Source organism: Sarcophilus harrisii, chromosome 4 (assembly GCF_902635505.1).
Source record: "Sarcophilus harrisii chromosome 4, mSarHar1.11, whole genome shotgun sequence".
Classification (NCBI taxonomy): Eukaryota; Metazoa; Chordata; class Mammalia; order Dasyuromorphia; family Dasyuridae; genus Sarcophilus; species Sarcophilus harrisii.
In genome coordinates, this window is record NC_045429.1 from 11,540,955 (window position 1) to 11,560,574 (window position 19,620).

At 38.8% G+C, this 19,620-nt stretch overlaps 1 protein-coding gene across 2 annotated transcripts in view; it reads right to left on the reverse strand.

Moving 5' to 3' along the window:
- Positions 1-16,560: 16,560 nt before the first annotated feature.
- LEPR (leptin receptor) overlaps positions 16,561-19,620 on the reverse strand; it is an 82,799-nt gene continuing 79,739 nt past the window's right edge. For both annotated transcript variants that reach the window (XM_003767270.3, XM_031968955.1), the window contains exon 19: positions 16,561-19,423. In XM_003767270.3, coding sequence (XP_003767318.1) covers positions 18,596-19,423 — 828 coding nt within the window. In that variant the 3' untranslated portion in view covers positions 16,561-18,595. The remainder of the gene's footprint in view (positions 19,424-19,620) is intronic.

Below are 19,620 nucleotides of genomic sequence, written 5' to 3' on the forward strand. Positions count from 1 at the left end.
GAAGCCCTGCATTCAAATTTGGTCTCTGACACTTACTAGCTGTTACTTTGGACAGGTCACTGAATTGTGTTTGCCTCAGTTTCCTTATTTGTAAGATGAACTAGACAAGGAAATGGTGAGCCATTCTAGTATCTTTGTCAAAAAAAACCCAAATAAGATCATTAATGCTCAAAAACAACTAAAAATGAGCTGAATGATCTCCAATTCACTTGATAGGGGAAGAAACTGAGACAAACAGTTTTCAGTGACTTGCCCACAATCACATAACTAGTAAGTGTCTGAGACCAGATTTGAACTCAGGTCTTCCTATGTAAGTTCAGGGCTCATTCATTGAGCCACCTAGTCAATTTGTCACTTACATAATATTCTTTCAAATATGGGTTTCCAAGCTGGCCATAGAAGTCCCTTCTGATTCAATCATGATCAGGATTAAACAATAAATTCTATAGGAGTGAAGCAGGGAAAAAAGATATAAGGATATAGGGCATTGCTATTCGAGAATGGAACATCAAAATTAAGATCTTTGACCTTATTAATAGCAGACTGAGAGAAGGCACAGAGAAATGGAGACTATCTATGTTCAATGGTGATTAGAATATTGGAAGAAGTAGTAAAAGAGAAAGTTTATCCCCTGAATTAAAATGCAAATCAGAATCACTGGGATTAAGAAAAGAGAAGTTCAAAATATGCTAAATGTCAAAAAGAGAAATAACATATCCAGAGAAAGTTATTAACTAAATAAACCCCAGAATTCTGAATCATCTGATGAGATGATTTCTCATTTAATGGTGCCTCATAATTGGAAGTTACTAGCAATCAGTTGTGACCACCACTGCTTCCAGAAGGAATCATTGTGTTGTATACGCTAGTAACCTATTTGCCATGACTAAAAACATTAGGGATTCTTTGGGGACACTGCATATTTAATCTCAAAACAATTAGCTATTTGCATGTTATATCCCTTCAGTGAAACATAAGCTTCTTGAGGGCAAGAACAATGTCATTGCTTAACCTCCGAATAGATTGTATCCTAGTGCTATTTAATAATAGTTTGCTGAATTAAAAGCAATGGACATGTGTAAGAACATGAAGAAATCTGATCCAGAAGATCACTCTAAGGTCATGAGGGTCCTCTCAGCTCCATATAACCCTAAGTTGTCTTTCTAAAGTAAAAAAAGGTTGGAGAGACTTACATGAACTGATGCTAAGTGAAATGAGAAGAACCAGGAGATCATTGCACACGGCAACAACAAGATTATACAATGATCAATTCTAATGGACATGGCTCTTTTCAACAATGAGATGGTTTAAGCCAGTTCCAATAGACTTGTGATGGAGAGAACCATCTACACCTAGAGAGAGACTGTTGGAACTGGATGTGAATTACAACATAGCATTTTCACTCTTTTTGTTGTGGTTTGCTTGCATTTTCTTTTCTTGTTCTTTTTTGTTCTTTTTGATCTGATTTTTCTTGTTCAACAAGATAATTGTACAAATACGTATGCCTATATTGGATTTAACATATATTTTTACCATGTTTACCATATATTAGATTACTGTCATCTAGGGGAGGGTATGGGGAGAAAAGAGAAATTGCAACACAAGGTTTTTGAAGGGTCAAAGTTGAAAAATTATCCTTGCATATGTTTTGAAAATAAAAAAAGCCTTCAATAAAAATAAAAGAAATATTAAAAAATAAATTTAAAACAAAAGTAAATCTTGAAAACTATATTTAAATATAACTGGAAAAATAAAATAGCATTAAGTAGAGGGGGAAGGTTTAGCCTGGAGAAGAGAAAATGAAGTGGTGGGGGAGGGAGGCAGACATGATAGCTGGCTTTGAAAGATTGTTACATAGAAAAGAGATTAGAATTTTCCTGTGGCAATGGAGGAGGGGAGGGTTGAAGAAGAGTGAGAGAATGATTTGTTAAGTACTTACTATGTATCTGGTACTATGGAACAATATTAATACATTGTACTATACAATGTATAATAATCTGTACATGGTAAAGAGGCAGCTTATGGCTTGCTATCTGGAAAGACTGACTAATGATTTGAATTCTCCAAAACCAAATGGGCTGAGCAGAAAGTGACAAGTCTTTCCCTAGAATCTTCAGACAGTGGTTGATTGCCAAATTCCAGGTAACATGGTAGTGAGGAAGCCCCCAAAGTGGCAATTCTGAGACCATGATTCTGGGAAATGCCCCTCCCTCTTTTTGTCTCTATTTTTTTGAGTGCAACTGGAAAACCAGAGTGTGATACTAGGATAAAGAGATGTCCTGGGGTGAAAAACTGGAGTCAGGAATTCTAGGGAAGGATTGCCTAGCAGCTTCCCTGGTGGCTCATTTTGTTTTTTTTTTTTTTTTTTTTTTTTTCATCCCACAAAACAAGCTTTTACTTATTTACACAAGTTTTTACAACTTATTTACAAATAAGTAACAAATTTACTTATATATTATATATACTTATATATATTATATTATATTATTATATTATATTATATTATTATATATTATATATACTTATTTACAAATAAGGTGGTAGTTTCACATTTAAAATGTATTTGAAACCCATTCCTTTCCCCTCTGCTCCCAGCAAACCTCCCAGGGAACATAAGAATTCTCCATAGATTACTGGCTTGCTTCTAGAGTCGGGGAAATTTTACTTTCTTTGGAAGAGGATTCATCTGCACCAAGGCTAGAGCTTGGGAATATTTGCTGGTCTTTTGGGCTTGAATAAAGGGTCTGGATCCCTTTTATATCATCATCACCAAGTGTGAAATGTTCTGTGTCCCGGTATTTATAGGGGGGGAACATGATGGCGTTTGGATCCTGAGAGTGGTTTAGACCCAGAGCATGGCCTATCTCATGAACAGCTACCTGGTGGCTCATTTTGGAAGAGCTTCAATGGTTTGGAAATTCTTCTTTCCCTCAAGAACTGGGTTCTAGTTGTACCTCTGTTTCATATTAGATAGGAACCATGAGGGAGTCGTGTATCCTCACAGCTCCCAGAAATGATAGAAGGCTAGAAGCTGCAGAACGGCCATACAAGGAGGAAACTTTCACAACAGGGGTTACCGACACTGATGAAATCATAGATCATTAATCTCTGTCTAATCTACTTTGCCTACATGCCTGTGTTATGATAGATGGTTTATGAATGGGAAAGATGTGAGAGGAGAGAATCGCTTCATGCTTTAGGGAAAACAAATTAAGCAGCAAATCTGTGTCTGAGGGATTTTCAGATGGAAGCTTTCTGTTTTCTCCATAACGCCCCCAGCTGGCCATTTAACGGGATGAATAATAAAGTATAAATATTGCTTTCTCTACTTGGTCTCATTTTCTGATTTCAAGACCTCAGACAAAAAAATGGAACTGAAGTTGAGTCTCTGTCAGAGAAAATCAAATTTAGAAAGCCCCCCCCCATTACCCCCAGCTAACTATAGCCAGAAAGAATGCAAGCCCCAGTGGAGAGACTAGAGTTATGAGACCTCTGACAGAAAGGGAACATGGCCAGAAGGGTCCCCCCAGAGGCAGACATTATATAGTAAGGAGAGTGCCAGAAGCTGAAAACTTTATAATCCTCTACTCCCTCACACAGGACATGGAGGTGACCCCGGGGTGGCAGAAGTGAGATGGTCAAGTCAAAACTCTGATTGCTCCAATAAACCAGAAAGACTTTGATCACCTGCCCAGAAAGCCACCCAACCAGGTGCAGAAAGTCTCAATCACTGGAAAGTGGACCAATCAGTCAACAAATGTTGATAATTAGCAACCACATTCTAGGCTAAGTCTGGGTTTCCTCAAACCGAGCCAGTGCCTGAAAGCGAACAAAAGATTCCCACCATTTCTCAGTAGTTACCATTAGCTATGACTTGAGCCCTGGACAAGACAGTCGAGATCATTTCTTCCAATCCTCTTAATTGAAAGATGAGTAACTTGTAGGCCAGAATGGTAGAATCATTGGGCTAAGGTCACACAACTAGTCAGTTCCCCAGACACCAAATCAATAAACTAATGGGAATCTATTGATTGTTCACTTCATCCCAGGTACTCTGCTACCTGAGAATATAAAGAAAGGCAAAAATGGAGTCCCCCAAAATCATCTGACATTCTAGTGAAGAGACAATATGCAAAAAATTTGTACACACAGGATAGATGGGAATATTTTTATTTGGCATTTACATATCTATGTATACATATATATATAAATTATTGTAATACTATATTTTATATATGTATATATTATCTTATTTGCATATTTGGATGGGAGCATATATGCTTATAGATGTATATATAGGCTCACATATATATGTGCATACAGCTTATGTGGCCATTTGTTTGCATATCGTGATGTGTGTATTTCAATATGTTCTATGTTGTACACATATATGTACATGCCCGTGTACATTCATGCCTTATTCAGAGGCATGTATGTGGCCTGTGTTGGCGTGTGCAGAGATGTGTGAGCGGATACAGATGTGTATTGTGATACAGATGTATTTTGTATTATATACATACACATATGTTTATATATTTGTACATACTCATATAAATATATACATATTTATAGATATGGTTATATACACACATAGTGAAGGCAAGATAGTTAAGGAAGGTAATCCAAGAGAGAGGAAGGTAATCCCTCATGGTTCCTATCTAATATGAAACAGAGGTACAACTTCGCCATGGCCCCGAAAATCGTGAACCAACCTCAGCCCACACTTCCATGGAAGGACTTCTGGGGGAGAGAAAAACCAGCTTCATACTTGAACTTGAGCTCTGGGACTCTAGAAGGAGTTGGGCTATGAGTCAGGAGAGGCTCCTCCCAGAAGTGTGGAAGCCAGTGTGAAAGGGGGAGGACATTGAGCTACGAGCAGGGCTTTAACTTAACAGACCCCCAAGGTGGAGAGAACTAATTATCTTTGCCTCTCGACAAAATATGGGTTTTGCTGCAAAAAGACTGCCCCTGCAGCCTGGAAGCAAAGCGCCACAAGGTGGCAGCAGAGGACAGACCAATACTGAGGGTCACTGCAGAAACTCCTGGCTGACCCATCAAACTTTCCTTTCCTTACCCCTCCTTCTCTAGGATGCTTTCACATCCTTAAAGGTCACCTAGAGGAGGCATCAGACTGGTTCTGCTGGGCTCCAGAAAGCAGAATCAAGAACAACGGGTGGAAGTTATAGAAAAGCACATTTAGCTAGATTTTAATGATTATATCTAACAAGGAGTATACTTGTAAATATTTAACACTCAGCTTTCCAAAGCAAAAAAAGCCTGCATTTCCTCACTTTCTGTTTTAATCTCTTTGCATTAAAATGTTCTCTATCCCTTTCTTATGTCTAGGCAATCAATAAAACAATAAATATTGATTTTTAGCATTTGTAGATTTCCCAGAAATAAATGAGCACAAGAAAATTTAACAATAGACTCTCCCAATCTGGTTTGATAGGGAGGTAAAGGGAGGTTAAATGAACAGTAGTAAGTTACTCAGCACTGGCAGAATTACAAAAGATGGATGACTACTTTTCAGATACAAAATCACAGACACGTTTTTGTTCAGTTATGGATCTCTTATTATACTAGCATTGAGATTCTGTGAGATTCTGAGATTTTAGCCAGGGAACTTGGTGTAAGGGCGTGTCCCTTTCAGACTTTGACACATTTGTGGGTTGTAAGGAACAGGTAGCAGAGACAATGAGATATAATCCCGATTCCATTTGCTCCTTGTAAAGGATGAGAATAAAGGATAAGATCATTTTCATATTGGAATGAATTGTTGCATTGTTCTCCTTAAGAACCCATAGAGAATCTCACCTACCATCAGGTTCCCAAGTTGTGGTTCGGTTAGTTCATTCTTGTCTGACTCTTCATGACTCCATTTTGGGGGGTTTCTAGGCAAAGATGCTGAAGCAGTTTGTCATTTAGTTTACTAGCTCATTTTACAGATGAGGAAACTGAGGCAAACAAGGTGAAGTGGCTAGTCCAGGGTTACACAGAGAGTAAATATCTGAGGCCAGAAGTCCAATATTTCATCCATTGTGCCATTTACCTGTCCTTCAGGTCCCCAAGACTGGAGATCAAATAAAATAAGTAACCAAAATGAAAGGAAAAAAAAAACATTGGTACACTAAAGAATACTGCCTTAGCTAGTAAAAGCTTTAACTTCTGAGATACTAAATTAAATAAGGCTCATTTAAGAATCCAGAGCCAATGAGCAGCAATGAGCAGGTGGAAAGAAAATCTATGAAACTGTGAAAGCCTCAGAGTCACAACAGTTGATAAATACAAGGTTTATTTCTTTTTTTATTTCTAGATAATTTATTCTTTTATTATAGCTTTTAATTTAAAAAAACATAAACATGGGTAATTTTTCAACATTGACCCTTGCAAAACCTTCTGTTCCAACTTGTCCTCTCCTTCCCCCCACCCCCTCTCCTAGATGGCAGGTAGTCCCATACATGTTAAATATGTTAACTTATATTTATATAGTTATCTTGCTGCACAAAAAAGATCGGATTTAGAAAGAAGGTAAAAATAACCTGGGAAGAAAAACAAAAATTCAAGCCAACAATAACAGAAAGAGTAGAAATGCTATGTTGTGGTTCACACTCATTTCCCATAATTCTCTCTCTGAGTGTAGCAGATTCTCTTCATCACTGAACAACTGGAACTGGTTTGGATCATCTCATTGTTGAAGAGAGCCACGTCCATCAGAACTGATTGTTTTATAGTCTTGTTGTTGAAGTGTATAGTGATCTCCTGGTTTTGCTCATTTCACTCAGCATCAGTTCCTGTAAGTCTCTCCAGGCCTCTCTGAAATCATCTACAAGATTTATTTCAATGTGGAAAGTGCATTTCTCTGTGAAAACCTTGAAGATGGATTTTTCCTTAAAGTTGGAATCAGTCTTGTTCATCATCACATTGTTCCCAGTAAGAAGAGAAATAAAGTATAGCCTGAGGATCTCTACTGACACGAACTTGCAGCTCTAATCCTTCGGCTTTGGAGTGTCTGAATTTAGGGAGAAAATGTTTCTCCCAAATTCAAGATTTCTCACATTTGTGATCTTCTCCACAAGGTCATTGTGTACCTTGTAAAAAGTATCAACCCAAGCAGGCCTGTTTAACAATGTACTTCCTAGAGCTTAGGACCTTGGAGCAGTCTTCTTGCACAGGAAATAGACCAGTAAAGAATTAAGAATCCAATAAACCTGCCCCCAAGCATCCATTGACTCTATCCTTTGCATGGACCAACAAGAGAGATTTAAGGTTGTTAAAAACTTGGAATCTTGAATGCCTGGAGCCTTTCATGATTATTGAATGAGAAGTCCTTTTAAGCCTAGCTTACAAAGGAAATTTTGGTTATTAGTTGCAGCAGGTAAGTGATGCTACACTGGTTAGGCCATTGGACCTGGAGTCAGGAAAACACATCTTCTCAAGTTCAAATCAGACCTCAGACATGTGTGACCTCAGTCAAGTCATTTAAACCTGATGCCTCAAGTTCCTCATCTGTAAAAAAAAAAATGCTGCAGAAGGAAATGGCAAACCATGTCAGTATCTTTGCCAAGAAAATTCAAAATAGAGTCATGAAGAACTGGACACAATTGAAAAACAAGTACCAAAGGGGAGGGATACCTTGGAATTCTTAAATAGTAGAATTCTTGGATTCTAGGATTCTTTCCCTTTATAGGAGAATGGAATTAATCACATCTTTACTATCCTGCTTACTTAAAGAAATTTACTTCTTGTATTCACAGCCACTAGTCATTCCATGATAACTTTCAGTCTCTCTCTCTCTCTCTCTCTCTCTCTCTCTCTCTGTGTGTGTGTGTGTGTTTTCTCTCTCCATTTTCTGTACCAAAATTTGTCGTTGCTGTTTCTCATTCCCTATAGGTGATTATTCTCTGATATTTATCTCATGAGAAGAGAACTGATTGGCTAATTCAAACTAAAACATTATTGACTAAGGGCCCTTTAAAATTTTTACCCTTTGAGATCTATTTGCTTCTTAACAAATGCCTTCAACCAAAGAAGTGAATCAATCAATAAGTAAACATTTATTATAGCTTTTTATTGACAAATCTTATGCATGGGTAATATTCAGCATTGACCCTTGCAAAATCTTCTGTTCCAACTTTTCCCTTCCTTCCCTCCACCCCTTCCCCTAGATGGCAGATATTCCAATACACGTTAAATATGTTAAAGTAGTAAACATTTATTAAGCATTTACTATGTTCTAGCCCTGTACTGAGTGTTGAATATAATGCTAATATTATTTATGTCTCATGAAATCAAAATTTTACAACTGGAAGGAACCCTCAAAGCCAGGGATTGTCTGAAAATAAATAGAAGAGGGATAATAGAGAAGATTATCTGCTGTGGAAGATGGGAAGACAGGCAATTAAGGGTGTCCATAGAAGTTTGCCTTGGCAAGAAATGCATCCTTTCCTGCTAGACAACACCAAAGAAGGAAAGAGTGGGGAGATGGCTTCATGTGGTAAAAAATGCTGCCAACGGGCATTTTTGTTTCACACCTGGTCTTACTGGGAAGCCCTAGAGTCTATCCCCATTACAAATAATGCTTGGTGATGGTTTTACCATATTGTTTTAAGAACTTTGAGTGAATAAGTTATTTTGTTTATTATAGATACCTAAAATAACTATAAAGGACATAAGAAGAAAGATGCTATCTGTGTCCAGAGAAAGAATTTGATAAATAAAAGTGTGGATAAAATAAATTTACGTGTGTGTGTGTGTGTGTGTGTGTGTGTGTGTGTGTGTAATGGTGGCCATCTCCAAGGCAGGGATAGAAGGAAGGAGAGAAGAAAAAAAGAAAATTTGCATAAGTTTATTATATTTGAAATGAATAGCACGTTGTGACTAGTAGATTTGTGTGTGTTAAATTGTCTTTTTGTTGTATTCTGTTATAGGAATGCTTATTTTATTGATAAATTTTGCAAAAAAAAAAAAAAGTGTTACCTAGAATACAATTAAGGGAAGAGGCTTGTATAGGATCTCCCAGAAAGTCTGTGTCAGGGACAACATTTGAACCCAGGCTTTTGTGGTTCTTAGACTCACTATCTACTATGTAACATCTATTATGTGTTTGCTAAATGAATATATGGATTTCTTTCCTACCCTTAAAACACTACATGGGCACCCACCTCTCCCACCCCAGTGTGGGCCAGCCCTGATTCCAATAACAAAAAAAATGTTTCTTGCCACACAACTGAATGGATGAGGAGGTGGGGGCTCCATTCATTCTTACAAAGAATGGTTCCAAAATTACTAAGTGAGTATCAGGTAGGAGTCCAGAATGAATGAGTACTCACTCTCCCAAAGCACACCACCCACTGGCCCTCACACACAAGGCTGCACTTTACAATTTCTAATGTAATGAGTTACAAGGCTGCCCTTCAAATCAAACAAGCTCTTCGTGTCCCCAATGCCAGTTGTAGTCATTGTGGACTGAACTTCAAGATTCTTACCTTGCCTTTTGTGGTTCATGGTCAGAAAACCACAATGAAAGAAACAAGGATTTGTGAAGTAAATAAAGAGTATTTGCCAGCACTGAGGGCACTATCCAGTACTAGGATACTGAAGTTTGAAATCCAGTCATCAACCAACATTTATTAAGCATCTTCTGTGTGTCCCACTGAGCACTATGCTAAGTGCTAGGAATACAAAGACAAAAGTGAAATAATCTTTCATATTTGTGTGTGTGCATGTGTGTGTGTGTGAGAGAGAGAGAGAGAGAGAAAGAAAGAAAGAAAGAGAGAGACAGAGACAGAGAGACAGAGACAGACAGAGAGACAGAGAGAGGGTGGAAAGAGAGAGCGAGAGAGACACAGAGAGACACACACACATAAAGGGGAAGAAAGAGAGAGACAGACAGACAGAAAGAGAGACAGAGACAGAGAGAGAGATAGAGAGAGAGAGAGAGAGAGAGAGAGAGAGAGAGAGAGACAGAGGAGAAAGAGAGAGAGACAGAAAGAGACAAAGAGACACACAGAGAAAGAGATGCCTTAGTAATAATAAGGGTGATTGAGGAATTGACTCAATTAACACTTATCTTACCTTTATTTAGAATATGAACGTTCCTTTTCTGGCTCTGCTTGCTGAGCTGGGCCATCCATGCCCGAGATGCCCTTTGCTCCTGAATCAGCCTTCTGCCCCTCCAGCTCACCTTATCTCACAGGAGCCTCCATTTTGGGCCCTGTTTTATATGTTGCTTTCACTGAAAGCAGACTGTCTTTTTGTTTGCTTGGATTTCTATTTCCAGGGCTTAGCACAGTGTCTAACATATAGTAAACATTTAATCAATGGGTGTGTGTGTGGTCCTTGACTATCAAAGGATCACTTGTATGGAAGTCTCTTCCCATTGGTAGAGACTGATTACTTAACACCCTGAACCTGTGTGAGGTGCAATTAGGGGCTAGAGAAAAGAGATCTGAGTGCTTTTGATTTGCAGTTTTAAGAGGGAAGATGGGCCATTCCAACTTCTCTTTAAATCCCTGAAGGGAAAGAAAGACTCTGGGAAGGACATACACAAACACACTGGGAACATAAATATAAAAGTATCTGCCCACAAGGAATTTACCCTTTAATAAGGCCATTCTAGACAGCTTAGGAAACGTTGTCCAGAAGAAGAATATTTGGTGTAAGCAGTCATGGGGATTGGGTGGAGAGCCAAAGGATGGTAAGATGGTTATACTCTGTCCAATAATAATGGCAGGATTGAATGGAGTATTATTCCCAGAACAAGATACTAAAAGCAAAGACTAGAGGGAGGGAAGCACAACACATGGCAGCAGGGCAGAAGGCAACTGTTGGTAATTGCTAGGTTCTGGTGCCCTAGTGGATGCTTGGATGGGAAGAAGTGTGTGTGTGTGTGTGTGTGTGTGTGTGTCTATATATGTATATGCTGGCAGTCCCTTTCATGCTCCTATTCCCAGCTTGTTATACAAGAGATTTGGGGGAATTTCTTCTTGGGTGAGACCTGAGATTCTCTTGATTGAGTCAACTCATCTCATTTACAATGGGAGAACTCATTTATTCTGTAGTCTGATTTGTATTCTTCTGGATATACTTTCTTTTATTTCTCTTTTACAGTCAACTTGGATAAATGGATTTACTTGCTATTTACGCTGTATATTCCTTGTGGAGCAAGCATTTGGTGGGAAAAGTCAAGCCTTGGAGAGAGACCTTGGGGTCCTTATTTCCCACCAGTGGATAGTGGTCAGGAACTTCACTTGAACCTAATTGTTATAGATCTGATGTTACCCAATGTCTCTTCTCTCTGAGGGGAGGAGAGTAGCTGGACTCTGACTATAACCTCCTATCTCCCCTTCTGGTAGGAATCAATCTCCCTTGAAAAAGGGTTGGAGGAGGAGACTAGATAATTATTTTTGCCTCCCGTGAGCTATATCTAGACAGAGCCTCATGGGTGCGCATAACCTATGTAAGCAAACCAAACAGGACAACCATACAAATCCCTTATGTAGGCGAAATCATGGTCCTCCTCTCTTAAAGCTAGAGGGGCCTTTAGTGGGTATCTCAACTGTCTCCCTTGTTTTGCAGATTAGAAATGGATAGGACTTTCACCTCAGAGTCAAGAAGCCCTAGATTGGAGACCTGCCTCTGAAAGTTGCTTACTTTGTGCTTGACCAAGTCATTTAAACTCTCTTGGCCCTAGTTTCCTCATCAACCAACAGAGGATTGAATTGGGAAGCCTCTGATTTCCCTTCCATCTAGTAATCTCTGAGACAATGAGACCTTGAAGGTTACTTTCAATGACTTCTGGGTCAGTTCTTCTTCCTCTCCATAATCCTACCCTATCACTGCTCACCTCCCCTCACCCAGGAAGGATTTTTTTTTTTTTTTAGATCTTTCTTGATTTTTGTTGTTGTCGAATTGACTTTCAGTTGTGTCAAATTCTTCATGATCTCTTTTGGGGTTTTCTTGGCAAAGATACTAAAGTGATTTATCATTTCTTTCTCCAGCTCATTTTATAGACAAGGGAACTGAGGAAAACAAGGATGCTTAGGATCATACATTAGTGTCTGAGCCAGATTTGAAGTTAGGACATTGAGTATTCTGGACTCCAGACCTGTCACTCTATCCACTTCACTGCCTTAGGATCTTCACCTTCTTGGATCTTAGGATAGTTAATCCACTCACTTTGGAGATCAAAAGGAAGAATTGCCTGGGATTGAAGAATGAAGGCATTAAATCTCGTCTTCACTATCTCACCAATCACAGACCCTCAAGTAACGTTCCTTCCCATCCAGCCATCCACCAGGGCACCAGAACCTTGCAAGTGACAGCATGTTGCCTTCTGGCAATAGATAGTATTGTCCTTTCCTCCCTCCATCTCCTTCCCTCTACCCTCTGCTTTTTGTCTCTTGTTCTGGGAATAATACTCCATTCAATCCTGCCATTATTATTGGGGAGATTGTAACTATCTTACCATCCTTTGGCTCTCCACCCAATCCCCGTGACTGCTTAGACCAAATATTCTTGTTCTGGACACCATTTCCTAAGCTGTCTAGAATGCCCTTATTAAAGGGTAAATTCCTTGTGGGCAAATACTGTTGTGCTTTTATAATTATGTCCCCAGTGTTGGTGCACAGTAAAGACTTACTCAATGCTTGTTGGTTCTAACACTGAGGTCGAATCTAGAAACCTGAACTAGCATAGAGTGGTGGTCAGTCAGGAGGGTCAGTGAGCAAGGTCATGAAAGACATTGCCCCTCAGTTTCCTTAATAGTAAAAGTAAAAATTTGAAAAAAAAATCTGACCTCTAAGTTTTTGGTCCAAATATCTATTAGCTTACATAATGTCCTGAGTAGGGTTGACAAACGATTCTTGAAAGTGCAAATCATAGACTCTCAAGGATGGAAGGAATCTTGGACTAGATGTAGCCTCCCATTGCTGACACTGAATGTATGCCATATCTAAAAATACTTCTCCCAAATTTACCAAAAGACTCTGATAAGTCAGAAAGAAGCTTAAAAATTATTTTGTCCAACTTTCCTCATTTATAGATAGGGCTCCAAATGCCTCAGCACTAAACTGAGGCCCAAAGGGATCGGATTAAAATATCCTAGATCACACATGGAACTAGAACTGGGATATGAACCAAATTCCACCAAGTTGATTCCAATTCTGCATTAAGTTAGCACAGTCTCTGGCACATAGTAGACACAATAAATATTTATTAACTAATTGAGTTGTCTACTAGTCACTTCCTCATCTTGTTTATCTTTTTTTTTTGTCTCGATACCATCAGCACCCCCTTCCTATGAATGTAGTGCTTTCCTTCCTCACCTCTTCCCCCCATTCCTGACCTTCCTTTAAGCTTCATCTCAAGTATCCTTCCATACCCAGAACCTGTCCTGAGTCTCCAGTGATTATTGATTTCTCTTTTCAAATTACCCTTCAATTGATCTGTCACATCAAAGTGAATGTAAAGAAAGCCCATGAAGACTTTTTTTTTTCCTTTTTATGTTCCATGCTTAGTACTGTGTTTAAGAAATATTTATGAATATTGGCAATATGGAAATGGGACTTTGGGGCTGATGTGTCCTTATTGGCCTTTCTATTGCATCTCTCTGTCCAATCCATCCATGATTTATCTGTCAACTTATCTTAGGTTTGACTTGATCATCTCCTTAGTAGCTCCCCATTACCTTGAAGATCTAATATAAAACCCTCTCTTTGGCCTTTAAAGCCTTTTACAATCTGGTCCTTTGCTACCTTTTTATTCTTCTTAGATCTGATTTTCTTCCATGCACTCTTTGAAGCGATGCCATTGACCTTCTTGTCATTAATGGAACAAGACACTTCATCCCCTGATGGGCATCTTCTCTGATCAACCCCAATTCTGAGAACTGCTTCCCTCATCAATTCTACCTCCTGCATTGTGACTTGCTTCAAGCTTTAAAAAACTCCTGTCTGTTAAAGAAATAAAGAACCTACCCTGGTCTCCTTTCATGTGCACAATGGCCATCTCTCTCTTGTTTATCCCCAATTTTTCCTTTCTGTATTTTAATTATATGTAGTCATTTGCATGTTGGCTCAATTACTTGATTGTGAGTTCCTTGAGAACAAGGATTGTTTTTCCCTTATTTTATATCTTTGGCACTTAGTACAGAACCTATCACATGGTAGACATTTAACAAATTATTGTTGAAGAGATAACATATCACCTGTTGAACAATGCACTATTCCCCCAGAAATTCCCTCTGGAATTCCCTTACCCCTGAAGAGCCCTCTACTCCCATCCTCAAGGCTGGCCATCCAATGGTGCCCCCTAGACTCTCAGAAGAGCCTCCCATTCAGCCTGGCAGAGATGGTACCAGGGATATTCTGGCGATATCACAAAAAGGCCGTCTAGTGCTGGCCCAGGTGAAAAAAGTCCAACTACGACAGTCAGGTAAAGTCAAGGACTCTGCCTTCAGAAGCATCTACCAGCAATTTAATCTTATTCCTCTGACTTCCAAACTGCAGGAGAAAGTTGCCATGGTTTTATTTGTCCTTAATTATACTTTCTTATGTGTAATGTGTGTGTGTGTGTGTGTGTGTGTGTGTGTGTGTGTGTATTTCAGCATTACAGTATTTGGAAGATAGTGGAGGCCCCAGGGGGCATTTAAGCCCTTCCCCTTTGCAATATATCCAATGAGTACTCCTCTAGACCAGGCTCACAGTAAGGGTGAGCCTACTACAGCAGACCCAGACATATAATACTGGACTTGCAAATCCTGACTTCCAATAGCAGATCAGGTGTCCCAGAGAGCACAGAGACCAAACAGTCTTTGGTAATCCTTTTTGTTGAATTCATCCTTTCACCCATTTGTTGAGATAATTTCTATTAGATCAGTGGCAGAGTTTTCCTTTGCTTTCAGCATCAAGGTAAACACAGTAAATCTCATTCAAATATAAATTCCCAAGGCTTTCAGGCCAAAGAAGGACTATTCATAAATTTTTTGCTGTTAGTCCATTGAGAGTTTGTAAATTTAGACACTCATTAAGGGGATTTTGTTTACAGATTCTGACCATCTATTTGAGAAAATCAAACACAGTTGAGTGTTCCATCATTAAAAGATTTTGGGAGAAACCCCCAATGGTCTATGTTCCTTTCATATTCTTGACTATATATCACTATTCTGAACATATATTTTGATTAGATATTAATCAATTAATGGAAACTCTCATACAAGGAACCATGATTTCTGCTTGTCACAGAAAGGAGATAAATGGTAGCACAAAATCTTCTTTGATGTCTCTCCCTGTAGCCAGTGCCTTAAAACCACTTCACCATGAGCATCAGAGGCATTTTGTGTTGCTAATGGATTAATGCGGGCATGTTTAGAACCAGCCCTTGGAGACAGTGACAATAATAGATCAATTCTGGGAAATCCTCATCCATGTTCCCAATAATTGTTATTAAGAAACAGTCCCAGGGGTAGTAGAGAGCACAGTGGATAGAACTCTGGCCCTGAAGTTGAAGATCAGACACTTAGCACTTACCAGCTGTATGACTTTGGGCAAGTCACGTAAGCTCAATTGCCACATACACACACACATATACACTGAATAAATAAATAAATAAATGAGGAAGAAAGGAAGAAAAGAAGGAAGGAAGGAAGGAAGGAAGGAAGGAAGGAAGGAAGGAAGGAAGGAAGGAAGGAAGGAAGGAAGAAAGAAAGGAAGGAAGGAAAAGAAAAGAATCAGATCCAATAGATCAGTTTTAAGGCTAAAAAGGAGCTTGAGATATCATCTTGTGGATGACACTTTATAAATGTGGAAACTAAGGACCATGGAGAGAAAATAACTAACCTAAGATGATAAAGCAATTAAAAGCATAGCAAAATTTCAAGGCAAGGTCCTCTAATTCTGGACCCAGAAGTTTTGTTTTTGTTTTTGTTTTTCCTGTAACTGTCAAATAGATGAGCTTCAAGTGCCTGGCACATAGTACACACTCAATAAATGTTTATTGTTTGACTGATTGAATATCATGATTGTGTAATTGTATAGGTAGTTGTTGAGCTCCAGGAGCCTTACCATAACGTCTAGCTAAGCATTTATAGAAAATGGTGTCCCATTTAGACTGCTCTACCTTGTACAAGACCCTGCCTTGGTTGCTCATGATACAAGATTATCTATCACTAGAATTCTCTTCCTCTTAGAAACAAGGAAAAATTATGGCAGGGTTTAGAAACAAGTAAAAAGGTTTCAGAGGAGACCAAAGGCTTTGGAGAGTCTTAGTTATAAATCAGTGTTTTTTCCCAAGTGAGCTATTTTATGTCCAGCCCAGCTGGACATGTTTGTTTCTTAACTCCAAATTCTATGTCACAGTTTCCAGGTTTTTTCTTTATATCAACCAACATTACCAAATAATCATGCCCATGAAATAATTTTTCCTTCCAAACGTACTTCCACTTACTGTACAAGAACAGTTAGATCAAAAGGGAAAAGATGAGAAAGAAAAAAACCAAGCAAGCAAAAAACAACAGCAAAGATGAAAATACTGTTGTTATCCAAATCCACTCCCCACAGCCCCCTTACAAGTCGATGGAATTGACCTGAATCACCTCCTTGTTAAAAAGAGACAAATTTATATGAAATGATTTTTCATGCAGGCTCTGATTCTATACCACATTTAAACTGGCAATCAAGAAACATTTTCTGATGATGGAAAATAAGGCTGAGATATTTATTGACTATGTGGCATCAGAGAAATCACCTCATCTCTCTGGGCCTCCGTTTCCTCTTCTGTAAAATATTGGAGCTAGCTTTAGATCATCTCTCAAGTGTCCACATCCCACAGCTTGAAATCCTCTGACATGAATAATTTTTTTATTAGAATACAAAGGACAATTCTGAGAGCTAGAAAAATCCTTAGAGGTCATTCACTTCAATTCCCACATTTTGCAGACTTGACCAGAGACACATAGGGCCTGAGAAAATTCCAAAGCACAGAATCCTGACTCACATCCATTCTCTCTCCACTACACAATATTCATACTGAAGATGAAAAAAAAAATTATAAGTGACGTGTTCAAGTTTTTGTGATGAATAGGCAATGGGCAACTCAGCCTGAGTCTTCTCTGCTCAGTACTCAAGCAATGGCCACAACTCTACAAAACAGTCCACAGTTCAAAACAACAAGCTGAAAACAATGTTGTATTGATTCTTTTGCCATTGCATTCTGTCGGTAGGTTCATAAGATCATAGATCAAGAATGAGAAGGGCTTTCAGAGGTCTAGGTTCAATTCTCACATTCTACACTGAAAGAAGCTCAGGTCCAGAGAAGTCAAATATCTTGTCGGTGGTTGCACAGGTAACAGGCGTTATAAGTAAGATTTGGGCAGCTACATTCTCCGACTCCAAAGCCAGTGCTTGCTTCCTCAGGTAGGATAAGGATCATCCAAAATAAGAGGAGGGGGGATTTGTGGTACTATCAACAAGTATTTTCAGGTACTGTCATTCTACTAAGTGACATCATTTTATTATATTAGAGCCTAGATTTGGTTCCCAATGTAACACAATCCTTGTTAATGCAACATGTTAATGCAACTCACAAAAAAAGAGTTGCTAGGACTGAACTTGATAGATATTTATGGGAAAGAAAAAAATTAGGTTCATCTCACATGTGTATGCTCATGCAATATCTTCTTTCAGAAATATGAGATAGAAATGGAGCTGGTGGTGAACACTTCCCATCAAAACAAAACAACAAAAACTCTTGGAATTGTTTCTAGGAGGAATAAGGCTTATGGGGTTGCTGACATTTTGATTTGTGAATTGCATCATGACAACACTTGGAATACACTAAAACTTTATACATTTTCTCTTTTCCCTCATCATGGTAAGAAGTATTTACATTATCATGGATTTAAAGATGTAAGGGAATTCAGAAGCCATCTGGTCCAACCCCATTTCCAGATGAGTAAACTGAAGACCAAAGATACTAAATGATTTACCTAAGACTGTTAGGATCGTAAATAGGACTTGATTCCAGATTTCTTATTCAACTCTCCTGTACTATACTATTTTTTTTAAATTTAGTACCTTCCAGTTCAGACCTTTGATTTTGTGGAGAAATATTTTCAAGTGTAGAAAACATTGTTCTTCCTTCCTCTTCACAAAAGATCTTGGAATTTATGACATTTTAATCTTTAAATCTGTCAAAGTTGTAGGTGACCCAAAAAATAACGATGGGTATGGGTATGGGTATGCTTCAGAATTTATCTGCATGCAAGGCACATAACAGAATTAATGCAGGAAAAGCATATTTAGAAAATGAGATGGAGCGATCATGTAGTAAGCGCAAGGGAGGAGGACTTCACTGGTGGCCATGAAATGGAAATCGATCAAGAGGACGACTTTAGGATGTTGAGGAGATCTTGAGGGAGGAGGCATAGGAGGACATTGACAACAACCCCACAGAATGACAAAGAGAGGCGTGGGTTGAGCTCCACACAGTTCACACAAATGTCAACTCCACAATGTGAGGTCACTGATCCATTGAAGCCAATGTTTTCAGAAAAACCATTATAGCAGCAAGCAATGTGGGGACACAGATAATGGTGTTATACAGTGAAGTCACATATCACGTTTTCCGTTATTTTCTGTGTTTTGGCAGAACAGGTCTGAAATTGAGGCATGTAAGAAACAAACGTCTTACTAACTGACGCCCCCAAGTGAAGGTTTGTTTCTACAAAGGGATGTAAGCCTGAACAACTGTCCTGAAGTACTCCTACATCTGTGAATAAACTGTGGGCAGGGAGAGGACACATCACTCCTGAGGTCTCAGTCAAAAAAATGTCATTTTCCTTCTTGGTTGTTGAAGTGATCCCTAAATAGTAAACAGGCCTCTGGGCACTGTTCTCTTCATGGAAGTTTTTGTCTTGATCTGACAGTTCAGAAGAATTATCTGAGAATGGAAAATGGGAAGGTTTTGTGTTTGGCTGTTGATCTGATAATATCAAAATGGCCTGAGTCTCTATCTCCCATGAACTACCAGAGAAAGACCCTTTTAACAGGGAATTTTTTATCGATAAACATTTGCTGAAGGAGCTGTTTAGATTCTTTTGCTTATTATCTAGCGTACTTGACTTAGAGTTATTCAAAAGTACAGCGTATTTCACGGATTGTTTGCTCTGCTCACTGACTGTCCTACAACCACCACTCTGGGCGAGATGGGTATTAGTGATGTGGTCATCAGGACAAACAGAATCCTCCTCGGGCTCTGGGTCACAAAAGGAGAGTCCAAGAGCTGGTACCATGTTCTTCTCCTCTCCACTTTTCCATGTTCTTTCCACAGTTAGATCTTCTGAAACTGGTTCAGGCTCCAGAAGAAAAGGACCAAATGCGACAGCTCTTGTGCACTTGATAAAAAGGTGCTCAAAAGTTTCAGGCTAAAAAAAAAAGACACATTTTTTATGGTCATCAATGATTTTGGAATTTTTTTTTTGCATACTAAATCCTTCTTTAAGATGGATAGATATAAGGACCAATGAGGACGAAAAGATAGGAATTTCAAATTGACCATGATAGTTGTGAAGTGAGATATGTCAGAAACATATTACATGAAAATGTTATTTGTTATGTAGAA